Source organism: Ziziphus jujuba, chromosome 2 (assembly GCF_031755915.1).
Source record: "Ziziphus jujuba cultivar Dongzao chromosome 2, ASM3175591v1".
In the NCBI taxonomy this organism is placed as follows: Eukaryota; Viridiplantae; Streptophyta; class Magnoliopsida; order Rosales; family Rhamnaceae; genus Ziziphus; species Ziziphus jujuba.
Genome location: NC_083380.1, coordinates 29,713,610 through 29,727,239, shown reverse-complemented (window position 1 = coordinate 29,727,239; position 13,630 = coordinate 29,713,610). Strand labels below are relative to the sequence as shown.

The 13,630-nt window shown below is 36.1% G+C and overlaps 2 protein-coding genes across 2 annotated transcripts; one reads left to right on the top strand and one right to left on the bottom strand.

Annotated features, from left to right (window-relative positions):
* Nucleotides 1-1,425: 1,425 nt before the first annotated feature.
* Nucleotides 1,426-2,120, bottom strand: LOC107419378 (putative F-box protein At5g52610). The gene is made up of 2 exons (XM_060815057.1): nt 1,767-2,120; nt 1,426-1,650 (listed from the first exon to the last, which is right to left on the bottom strand). Exons 1-2 carry the CDS (start codon nt 2,118-2,120, stop codon nt 1,426-1,428), a joined length of 579 nt encoding a protein of 192 aa, XP_060671040.1.
* A 413-nt stretch (nt 2,121-2,533) lies between these two features.
* LOC107419377 (mitogen-activated protein kinase kinase 9) lies at nt 2,534-3,532 on the top strand. Its single transcript, XM_016028145.3, has one exon. It carries the CDS (start codon nt 2,534-2,536, stop codon nt 3,530-3,532), a length of 999 nt encoding a protein of 332 aa, XP_015883631.3.
* Nucleotides 3,533-13,630: the final 10,098 nt, after the last annotated feature.

Here is a 13,630-nt window from a genome sequence, read left to right as displayed (position 1 = left end):
TGCAATCAAATCTGACTGAATCCATTAGAGATGCATATATAATTGGACCAATATGACATGGAAACAATAGTCTATAGGACAATGAAAATTTTTTTTTTAATTTATTTTTTTTTTGTTTTTTGTAGTTTATGAAACGATACTTGCAGCTAGAAAGTGAAAGGAAAATACAAAGAAAATAAAAGAAAACAGAGAGAAAATGAAAATTTTCAGAAGAATTACTCAATTGATTTTACGAAAGCTTAATCGAGTACAAGCTTCTAACAAGCTGAGCTGGCAAATCTCTATCTGAAAAACGAACTCCAATTGACGAGTCATATTAGCTGAGAGGCATTATAGTGAGGTGGAGCTATATATTGCTGGAAAAATATTATTTGTTACCATTATAGATAATTACCAATATGATTTATATACCAGATAACAATTTAAATAATTATTTTTAAAAAATTAATTTTTAAAATTTTTAATATAAAAAATAGTATAATTAAATATAGCAATCAAAATTTATTATATAAATTAATAATCATTATCAATAGTGACAAATAGTAAAATTTTATATTGCTGTAAAAGTTTAGAGAGGAGTAAAAATGTGTCATAGTTTTATTAGAAGATAAATAAATTAACTCAAAAGATTTATAAAATTCTAAAATAAATAAAATATAATCATACAAATATATATATATATATATAACCAATCTTTCATTAGAACAATCAGATTGATGAGATACATACTATATATGTATAGAAAGAGTTGAGTTGATCAATCAACATAAGAAACGAAACTAATTAAAATAACAGGAGTTCAATTCATCAATCCATGATGAATATTGAAACTAACCAAAAGGAAATAATTAATTAACTGGTTTTTGAATTAGAAAATGAAAGGAGTCATGCACTGTTGATCATTCACTGGGAGACAATTGGAAATAAGGTCTTCGGGGCAGGTCATGACCATTGTGGATATTCCACTCATATGAAGATCCAATGCTTGTCGGGTAAGCGTGTCATACAGGAACAGCTTACCTTTACGCATACCCCTACATCTTACCTTGGTATCATCCTCCTCCTGTTTTGCTCAAAAATCCCACAAACGTGGTGTAAATGCCTTGCAAGGCTAATGGCAGGGGTGGAACAGTGACTACCTTACTCCATGGAGCCTTATCACCGTATGCAACGAATACCATATTTCGTAACTACAATTACCATTATTAATAAGATTCCCATTATCATCCTCATCACGACGATGACTAGCCAGAGCAAGGGATTCATTGAAAAGCAAATGATAAGGGCAATATTCCATGCTATAAATAATATTAGGATTGCCTACAGGAGTAGAAACAATTTCATCAGGAAAGGGTATCATTATGACCTTCATTTTGCTCATATCAAACAAAACAATCATGAATCTTTGGGAAGCGTGGTTGAATACTATCCAGTGCGGAATCCCATTGGCATAGACAACCCTTTCAGCTCCCCATCCAAATATTCCAGCGGAGTCACCTCCGTTTGTTCTACGATCAGTTTCCTCCACTGGTTCATTTTGGAGCTGAACATGTCAATCTCCATTGTCGTCATGTTCTCTAAGTAAACCATGCGAGCGAAGAAGGGCTTGTACTCATTGTTCTTGGAATCGAACCCGATTCCACGAACTTCCTTAAGTAATCCATAAACTTCCAAATCGTTATAATCAAACTCGCGTGGATAATTTGGGAGAACTTTGGTTTCTCCAGTTGCAGGGTTAACATTATTTTAGGAGTCGGCTCAAGTACTGAATATCCAACTCCCCCAAGCATCAGGCCACCGTCGCAGCAGCAAACCCATCGAAAATTCAAATTCCGGTAAGTTGTGTAAGGATTCTGAGGCTGATTCTGATGACTCCGGTGGTGCTTGAGGAGATCATTGTAAGAAGAAAGTATGAGAGTTCCATCACAATTGACGATGACGATAAAGGGTTCATCATCATCATTATTATCATTATCACTCTTGTTGTTGTATTTGGAGATGAAGGAAGAGCTTTTGATTAAGGAATTCCATGACTTACACACGCTCTTCAATCGCATCACATCCATCACCGACAACCTCAACAGAATTTCCGTCGGGAAGTCTTCCGTCAACGTCGCCATCAGAAAAAGATTAGGGTTTACGAGGATTTTTTTATTTAAGATTCATCCAATAATAAGTCCATATAATCTTTAAATCAAATCATTAGTACGCTTTATTTTACAAATTTCATAATGAAACTCCTATATGTGTTTTACTTTTTATTTGAATGAGAATAGGAAAAAGTAAAATACAATTATACCCTTATTGTAAATGAGTGAAATTGATAGTGAGAATGTGGCCCACATCCATACAAACACAAAAACATGCAATTATTCTACTACTTAATTAAACTCACTCTCCACTTGTTCACTACAACTTCCACTTCATAATTTCTTTCTGCTCAAGAAACTAATCTACAAACCCCATAAACCCTTTTTTTTTCCGATCGATTCTAATTTCAAAAATCAAGAAATCCAGAAAATCTTGTGCGGTAATGGCTCTCATTGGTGAACGAAAACGCAAGCTAAACCTTTCCATCGGTTTGCCGGAACTTGCCGTCAAACGTAGTCGTTTCGTTCCCTACTCCGTTTCTGCTACTACTACTGTCTTCAGCACAACCGCCTTGTTTTCTTCTTCTTCTTCTTCGGATACCAATATCTCTGAACTTGATTTTGAAAAGATTCAAGTTCTTGGCCATGGAATCAGCGGTACTGTCTACAAAGTCTGCCACAAAGCCACTTCAAACCACTACGCTCTCAAAGTCGTTCATGGCGACTCCAACCCTGAAGTGCGGCGCCATCTCTTACAAGAGATCGACATACTCCGTCGTACGGACTCTCCTTGCGTCGTTTGCTGCCACGCTGTGTTCGAGAAACCCTCCGGCGACGTGTCGTTTCTGATGGAGTACATGGATTCCGGCTCACTCGAAACCGAGTTGAAAAGCCATGGAAAAATGTCCGAATCCAAGATTGCTGACGTGGCTCGCCAAGTCACCAAGGGACTGCACTACCTCCACTCCAAGAAGATCGTTCACAGGGATATCAAGCCGGCTAATCTTCTGGTGAATAGCAAGAAGGAGGTCAAGATCGCAGATTTCGGAGTGAGTAAGATCATAGGTCCCACATTGGATGCATGCAACTCTTTCGTCGGGACTTGCGCTTATATGAGTCCCGAACGGTTCGACCCTGAAAAGTATGGTAATGGTAGAGGAAACTACGATGGTTATGCAGGGGACATATGGAGTCTTGGTGTAACCCTAATGGAGCTCTACATGGGTCACTTCCCTCTGTTGCCTGTGGGTCAGAGACCCGACTGGGCTACCCTGATGTGTGCTGTTTGTTTCGGAGAAGTGCCCGGTTTGCCGGAGAATGTGTCGGAGGAATTTCGGAGTTTCGTGGATTGTTGCTTGGACAAGGACTCCACCAAAAGATGGACGGCAGCACAGCTATTGACACACCCGTTCTTGTGTCACGATTCAGTATCTGTCTCTTAAAGCTTTACCCGTTAATGAACCAAAAAATTACATGCATTGTGTTATTTTTTTTTTTTCTTAATTTAATTGCAGTTTTGTACATATTACACGAATCCTTATAAGTGTAAATATTTTTCTGTATGGATTAAGAAATTCATATTTCATTTCTAGTCAATGAAAAAAATCAATAAATAGTGCAAGCTAGCATATATATATATATATACATATTGATATTCATATTGTCTAATATTGGGTTGTTTTTCTCTGCTAGCAATAGTTGAACAAATTATAAAAGCATATGAGATTTTATATATGTATATGTGCCATGGCTCAGTTTTTTTCTCTTCTTTTTTTTTTTTTTTTTTTTTTTTTTTGTGGGGGGGGGGGTTGAAAAAATGTGCTCTGCCTCAGTGAAAGCGATTGCTGTATATAAATTGTACGGCAAAAAATATAGAATTTATGTAACATCATGATACAGGAAGTTGATGCTGTTTAAACCGAATGTTAAATCACTATACATTGAGATGCAACTTACATGATAAAAAAGGAAATGATTTGCATTTTGACAAAGACAATAAATAACCATAAAAAAGATACCACTTATTTGAGAGACATGAATATAAAATGACATGTTAATAAAATAATAATCCATAATTTGTTATTTGGTTCCTTGAGCATATATACGACCTCTACCATAACAAGTTCCCAACATTATTAATATCTTTCCTTTGATCATTAATTAATAACAACAAAGAAATGATTCTAATACTTTGACATAATCTCAAAAAAAGAAAAAAAAAGAAGAAAGAATTAATAATATAATCATATTATTAGTTTTTAATTTGATGGTGTATATATATATATATATTTTAGACCTGTTTAGCCAGAGTCGATTTTGAACCCAAAATTTGGAATTTAACTCTAGTATTAAGAAAGAAGAAAGATTTGAATTTATAGAGAAGCTTGGTTAAAATTTACCATCTTTTTTTCTAAGAAAAATGGGATTCATTCCCAATTCTATGCGAAGATAGATCCTCTATGACCAGCAATATTGGATTAGTATATTCGCCTCTCCTACAAAATCATGATTTGTTCTCCACTTTATTTCCACTCTCAATTTCTATGTTCCCATTCACAAACATCATTCTCCTTGGATCCAATTAAAACATCAATTTCCAGGGTTAATGTGGAAAGCCACTTCTCCAAATAAAACATCCCAAATTCCCTTCAAGTAAATCCAATTTTATACAAGTTCCATGTTCCCCGTATGCAAAAGAGACTTGTTTTACAATGAACAAAGGAATTGCAATGTATCTGCGTCATAGAAATGAAGACCTAACAAACTAACAAAAAAGAGAGAAGAAATTTTTTAAATGAGGTGGCAGTAATTCATTGGTAGGACAGAGTTGGAGACAACAAATTAGGGACCGAAGATCTTGCTTCATCATCTACGCTATTTCTAGTGGAATGACGATGATGGGGGAAACATGGTTTGAGATGATGAATTAGTGAAAAGAATTCCTAGGTTGTTTTCTGTAAACAAAAGGATTAGAAAAATCAATAGTGGGGTTTAAAAAAGAATGTGAAGTGCTTTTGCCTTCGTTTAAGCAACATATACTTTCTACTTCCTATATATATTATATATATGTTGAAGTTAATTAGCAGCCAACTATTCTTGAGTTATTTTAATTACACAATTTGATTTTCGGTGGCTATGACATTGAGATAAAGCTTTACCTTTTAGTGTGATAAATTCCAATAGAAGTTTATTTGTTTTCATTTTTTGGACGTGAAAAGAATTTTATTTTGCTTTGGTCCCTAAAGGATATGAATGAAGAATAAGTTAAAAACCATAAGCAGAAGTAAAAAGTTTTTTTCCATACCAGTTGCCATGGCATTTTCAAGGGAATATGCCATTGGGCAATGTTGTCAATGAATTTTAGCATTTTATCCTAATTTGGCGTTCTTAATGAGAGTATTTCTAATGATGAATCCCACTTATAAAATTTAGTAGTTTTCTAATGCAATACAAATGCTTTTAATGTCAAATTTTTGCCAAAGCAATACTCCAATTACAAATGCTAAAAAACAACATTGTCAATTTTTAAATTATATTTAATTAATTTGCCTTTGTTTTATAATCAAGCCTACTATTATAAAATGGGATCCACTACCAAATAACTGGAGACATAATAACTTGCGCGCTAATCACATATACAGTACAGAACACCAGTACTGTATGAGTGCATCTAAAACCAATTATTAAATTTATTATTAAAGTACCAATTTTTCAAAATTCATCGTGGGAATTATACTATTTTTCGAACGCAACCTCCCACATTTTTCTTTAACATTTCCGATACAAAACCACTGATAACAATATACAAATAATTTTTCTCGTATCACTAAGTCTATCAATTCATATTCCACGGGCATAATTATAAAATTTGAATCCACCAATTTAAACTAATATTTCCCTTAAAATATTTAAAAATCAAATCATGCGCCAAAAAAATCTTAAAATCCAGATACAATTAATTAATGAAAATACCTTGTTCATGCGTAATAAATACAATTAAATCACAATAATAATAATCGGAAATTTCTTCATAACCCAAAATTCCGTTTAGCATCAATGGGTATATTTATATATAAAATAATATTTTTTCCACAATTATATTTAAATTCCACCACATGAGCATAATTCCAGATACCAAATTAGCACCAAATAAATATAATTAATCATCCCAAAATAGTTTTAAAGGTGGATCACTCACCTGGAGTACGCAATTAAACCAAGATCCTCCATGGGATCAATTCCACGATGCATCCGTGCTCCTAAAACAACAATACACCAAACCAATTATTTTAATATTTTAATCAGGTAACACCCAAATGGGTACCCGGGGAACGAACATAAACGACAACCAAAATTGACGAGTAATATACCGAATCGAAACTTGAGTGACGAGGATTACGAATCCGTTCTTACTTCCCGGAGATCGGACCCGAGGTGGCCGGAATCTCGCCGAAAAGCTTTCGGGATTCAACTCTTCGATTCTCTCAAACCGTCTCGAATTGAAGAAAAAGGACCCCGGATTTGGATTCAGGGGGTCGGAATTAGTGGGGAGGGACCGGCGGGGCAACTGGGTACTCACCGGAATAGTGATTTCTTCGGCGAGCCGTCGCGATCATCGGCAACCGTCGCCGCCGACGGCGCGTACGGTGGCTGGTGGCCAAGATTTTTGGGGGTTTTATAGATTGAAGGGAGAGAGTCTCAACGGGACCGGCGGTGACAAGAATGGAGGCCGGAATGTGGAGATCTCGGCGGTTGAAGACATCGGCGCCGCCGCCCAAAAAAGCCCCGATCCGGGCCCGTCACCAGTCGGTTGGTCATGAAATTTTGGGGGTTGGCCGAGAATGGAGAGGTGCTCCTGCTTGGCCGGCTTGTGTGGCAAGATTCGGCCGGAAAAGTTTGCAACTCCGGCAGCCAGTGGTTTTCTCTCTCTCTCTCTCTCCTCTCTCTCTTTCTCTCTCCTCCCCTCCCGTTTTGCCAAAATAAAAGCCACGGTGGGTGACACTGTTCACCCACGTGGACCTCTCAGATGTCGACATGTGGCGTCACTGTTCACTTAAGCCAGATATAATAAAATATTACGGTATTCGGAAAACTTCACATGTCCATAACTTTTTAACCAGATGTCCAATTTAAGCGTGCCGCTAGTCTATGAACTCGTATCGACGAGTACTTTACAACCATAAAAAGTAACTTCCGGCACCTTTTGGACAGTTTGAATCTCAACTTGTTTTGTCCATAACTTTCAAACCGTAGCTCCGTTTTCGACGTGCTACTAGTGTACGAACTCGGGGCATCATGTACTTCGCTACAGTACCACGGTCAACTAGAAATTTCAACTGGAACAAAAAGTCAACTTTTGACCCACTCGGTCAACGGTCAACCTCGATCAACGGGCAAGAATTCCGATGTGGTTTGGGACGGGGTGTTACACAATAACATCAAATTGTTGCTTTTAGATGTATATTTGTGGACCAACAAGCTTTAGAGGAGTCATGGTAAAGGTCCAGAGTTTTTTTTTTTTTTTTGTTTTTCTTTTCCCGTTTCTTTAGTTCTTGAGACATTCTTCTGAAGTTGTATGAAAAGAAATAATTAATTGCTTATTTTTTTATATTTAAAAATGAAGATATTATAAAATAAAAGGCTAGAATGAAGCATATACATGCCAAAAACCTTTTACTTTCATGAGAACATGAGTACTTTTTCCCCTCCAATAGATTAAGTTCCAAAAAATGACCTTAATATTACAGAAATATTGAAGAAGGAAGCATGTTTTATTGATTCATAACCAGGTTTGACCATTGTATTTAAATAAATCCAAAAAAAAAAAAGAAAAAAAAAAGGCAAACGTATTAGACACTTGACAAAAAAAATCAATAAATAGATAGACAAACAAACATTAATAAATAGATAAACAAAAAAACATATTTTAGCTTTTTTATATTATAATAAACTGTATATTAGCCAAAAAAAAATACTATGCATTCCTAAAAAAATAAAGTTCATCTAAAAATATGTTAATCAATCAAATTCTCCATAATGTCTCGAACTTTGTACCCGTAACTAAAATCTACTTATATTATATTAAATCCAAAAAAAAAAATGACACTTATATTAGCTGTGTGACTAAAAGAAAAAAAAAAGATCTAAATATCGTACATCCCAAAAAAAATCCATCTAAAAGGGAGAAATGAAAACGGAGGAAGGAGTTGAACAAATACAAATTAAAGTTTTAATTTACACCCATCCATTATCAATCGACAACTGAAATTAACAAAATACAAAGGAGTTGTGTTGATTAACTACCTGATATTAAAAGATGGAGTTGGTATAAGCTAATTTTTCACTTGGAGACAAGTGGAAATAATGTCTGTGGGCAGGTCATCTGTCAGGACCCGTCCAAAATTCCTCACCGGAACCCTAAACAAGCCCTGATCCCAGGGAAACCCTACCGGACCCTCCAATGGAAAATCCGGCAGAACCTCCCCTAAGGGTTGAACTTACCACAAATTTCCTGCACTGAAAACACACTTATATATACATCCCCTTATTCCTCCCACAAAACTACAAGTTGGTTCCGCAATTTACAGCACTCCAAATGAATAACAGTAATCCAGTGCAAAATTAATACATAAATGTTCGAGACAATATATAGAGCTTCATGAAGTACTATTAAGCATAGAATACAACAAGGATGAAAGAAATATTACAATTGAAATAAATGAAGACAAAGGTAACTTCTCGAACTGAGACAGCGACGGAGATTAGGTACGCTTCGGAAGAACGTCTACCACCCCTTGCACCTAAGGAAACGGAATTTAAAAATATGAGATGCTAATCACCTCAGTGAGTGATCCTATCTACTGAACACTTTTAATATTAATAATATAACAATAAAGGAACTTAATTAATACCAACAATGAACTAGATAAATAAATAATAAACAATTAGAAGTAATAATTTCACTCAAAACCCTCACTATTCACTCCGTTGGAAATGTTCCCTTTTTAAAACATTTTCACATAACCCGTTATTCGTATTTCCCGAAAACCAAGGGATCAATTAATTTAATAAACAATAGATAAATACCCCAATTATAAACAAAATGTAATAAAATATAAAAAATAATTTTTGAACACTTTGGGGTTTGAAATTTCTATCCGAAAATTTATACTTGACACACCACACCATATACCAATGATGCCCTCCGATACCCAGCGTCCCGAGCACCGACTGGCGGGAAGGTTAAAAAGAGAAACTTGCATACAATACTTCGGCATCTCGACAGCGCCGCTGCTGAAACCGTCATCCCGGCCATGGAGAGGCATGGCTATGTGCACTATATAAAACCTGCCTGCCTTTGGTCCAATGGCAACTCATGCGAGACATAATAACTTGTGCGCTAATCCACATATATAGCCAGAACACCAATACTCTATGAGTGCATCTAAAACAAATTATTAAATTTTTATTATTGTACCGATTTTCCAAAAATCACCGTGGGAAATATACCAGTTTTTAAATTCACCATCCCACATTTTCCTTTAACATTTCTGGTATGAAACCATCGATAACTATATACAAATAATTTTTCTCGTAGCACAAAGTCCATCAAATAATATTCCACAGGCATAATTATCAAATTTAAAACCACCAATTTAAACAAATATTTTCCTTAAAATATTTAAACCAATTATGCCCAAAAAATAATATAAAAATCCAAACATAATTAATTAATGAAAATACTTTGCTCATGTGTAATAAATACAATTAAATCACAATAATAAAAATCTGGATTTCTTAATAACCCAAAATTCCGTTTAGCACCAATAAACATATACGTACTTATAAAATAATATTTTTCCACAATTGTAATTAAATTTCCACCACATGAGCAAAATTCCAGATATCAATTTAACTCCAAATAAATATAATTAATTACCCCAAAATATTTTTTAAGGTGGGTCACTCACCTGGAGCACGCAATTAACCTAAGATCCTCCATGGGATCAATTCCACGATGCACACGTGCTCCTAGAACAACAATTCACACACAGTCAAATAAATTAATATTTTATTCGGGTAAATAATACCCGGTACCCGGGGGGTCTAACATAAACATTAACCAAAATTGACAAATTATAAGTCTATGGAAAGCTTGTGAGATGAGGATCACATTACCGACTTCCATTAAGCTCAATTCAACCGGCGGTGGTCGGAATTTGGCCGGAAAGCTTCGGCCGAGTTTAAACTTGAGGGATCTCTCAAACGGTGGAGATTTTGGGCAATCTAACCCTGTAAATGGACTCACAGGGGTAAAAAATGATGGGATAGAGGTATGGGGTGAGTTGGGTTGGCCGGAAAACACACAAATCGAGGAGAGAGAAAAACTCCAACCGTTGAGCTTCGCCGGCTCGATCTGGGCGCGTCCGACGTCCGGTGGCTAGAAAATTTTAGGGCCGAGCTCCCCTCCTCCATCCACTCCTCTCTGGCCAGCGCGTGTAACAAGGTGCTGGCCGGAAAATGTGCAGCAGGGAGAGAGATATATTGGCGGGAAGGAGAAAATGAAGAAAGAAGGAGAAAAAGGAAAAAGAAGAAGAAGAAAGAAAAGAGGGGGCCGTGGCCTTTTTTTTTCCCCACGTGGGGGAAGGGAAAAAAAAGAAAAAAAGAAAAGAAAAAGAAAGAAAAATAAAATAAAATAAAATAATAAAATAATATTATTATATAAAATAACAATAATAAAATAATATGGTATTAAGCATGGTTGACATGTGGCATCTCAACATGGTGATACATGGTCACATTTATTAAGTCACACGTGGCACATTGTTACACGTTTAAAAATAATATTAAAATAATACAGTATTTGAAAAATTCTACAGGTCCATAACTTTCAAACCACATGTCCAAATCAAACGTGCTGCTAGTCTACGGACTCGTACCAACGTGTACTTCATAACGGTACCTCAGTCAACCTAGAATTCCACGCGAATCAAAAAGTCAACTTTTGACCCCTTCGGTCAACGGTCAAAGTCAATGGTCAACGATCAACCCCGGTCAAAGTTGGAAAATTTCTGTTGTACTTCGGGACAGGGTGTTACAATCTTCCCCCCTTACAAAAAATTTCATACTCGAAATTTCATACGTCATAGAAATGCAGAAGAATATTTGTTGCGGATTTGAGCCTCGAGCTTCCATGTCGCTTTCCCGACTAGGTTAAAATTCACCATAAGACTTTACTTGAGAAAAAGTCTTATTGATCAATACGCATCCTTCATGATTTAAAATCTGCACTGGTCGCTCCTTACATGACAGGTCTTCGATGTCCTTTCGTAGCAACAATACGTGAATTACGCTACATACCCATGTCTGCTCTCCTGAAAATACTAACTTGCCCACCACCAAACCAATTCTTCCAATAACCTCGTAGAAACTAAGGTAACGAGAACTTAGCTCTCTCTGTCAACCAAAGCGTACGACTCTCTCCTACGGAGATGATCTCAAAAACTTAATCTCGAACTTTGAACTTAACATCTTTTCCATGCACGTCGACTTAACACATTTGTCCCTGAGCAGTCTTCAAACTCTCTTGGATGACCTTCACCTTATTCATAGTCATTCATAGGTGTTCGCATCCAATTCAGGTTGGTTGTCGTATGGTGCTTCTTCTCACCTACTTCACTCCAATATAGTGGGGTTTGACACTGCCTTCCATATAGAATCTCATACAAAGACACCTCGATGCTCGCTTGGTGGCTAATATCGTAACGAATCCTATCGGTAGAAATTGCTCAATCCAGCTCCTTTCGACATTGCATAATGCACGGTCTCAACATAACTTCCAAGTGTGAATTCTGCACTTTGCTTGTCCATTGGCCTATGGTGAAAGGCGATGCAGTCGTTAAGTCTCGCTCCAAGTGTATCTGTATACACACAATTGTATAGCTCTTCTTCTGAACCTGAGCAACTTAACTTAGCAAGTATAATAGAGACCTCATCCACTATCACTACACTACCATCACGCCTAATAGTGAATTTTAACTTTCCTCTTGTGCAACTTTCCTTCTCATGACGACTAATTAAGGATATTCAAACTAGACCACGAGAACATGATCTACAAGTCTTGGTCATAGTCGAACGCTAACCATAAAGTGCTTCTGAAGCATGCATCCTTAAATCAACAACCAACTCTCGTAAATCGGTCAGCAATTCAAAAGGTAAGATTAGAACTTAAGTCTAATTTCCTCAAATACTAATATCACCAAGTTAAGATTGAGATTAATTCTCTTGTCTTTGATTACCCTCCTAGTACTTACAATTATAAAACCCTTGCTCCTCATTGATTAACCAATAGTCTTAACCTCGACAAACATCAATCTTTCTTTTAACAAAATTCATCAAGGTCATGAATAAAATTTTTTCAACATTCAAATACCATTCTTGAAAACCCTAAGTTCCCCCAATTTCAAATAAATTCCATGAATCCACACCTCAAGCAATAAGGAATTTAAATCTTAATTCTAGCATCACCACCAATACTATGAACAAATCACTAGATCCTTAACCCATAAAAGTATTCCACACTTCTTAAATTCTAACTACATCCTAAAAATCATACTCCTTATCATTGTAAATTATCACCAATAATATCAACCACCTTGAATCGATAAAGCACCACCAATACGAACGTTAAATCTCCAAGGAAATAAGATATCAAGATCTTAGCTTCTAGAATGAAAATAACCATGCTTAAGGAATCATCCTCATCTCATTAACCTCATTAACAACCAAGTAGAACTTTATCGCTATCCGGATCTTGTTTGATTCTCTAAACGCTGTCGTACCTTCTCTTTGTGAATGATAGTTTGAGCACGAAATCCATATTTACATCTCCCCACCCGACACGGAAATGGACAAGGATTGAAACTACCTCAAACGTTTCTACTCCCCACTTTTACTTGTCGGTGACTTAAGTACCTTTATTCAAATCCTGCAACTTCCTTTATCGTGCCAAACCATAATGTCATCTAGTGAGCATTCCATACATCTTTGTACCCTTGGGGTGTATCGCATACATTGAATCATGTGCTTCCTTTAGGATCTCCTTTTTGAACTCAACGATATCCTACTTTGGATTCTCAATTGGCGATACTTAAACCTTAAATGGCTTTTGGAAAAATATAACATAAAACAAATAATAAAATATATTTTTCAAATATACCACCAACATAAAATATATACAATTCATCAACCCAAATTAAATTTCCAAACTTCTTAACTTGCATAGGCAATTGTTAAAACTCCACATTGGAACAATAATAAAAACATGAATAAATGCATAAAATCATATCTTAAAATCCATTAGCATAAAATGAAATATGCACGCTCGTAATGGAGGTACGTACGATACCTTCTAACATGCTATGTGATCCATGATTCCAGCTGTCACCGGCACTCCGCTACCAATACAAACCAGGGTGGTTGCCTATATTGGCCGTCCGATCCCTTAGACTCGTAGGCAACATGATTATGGGGCTAGCTCT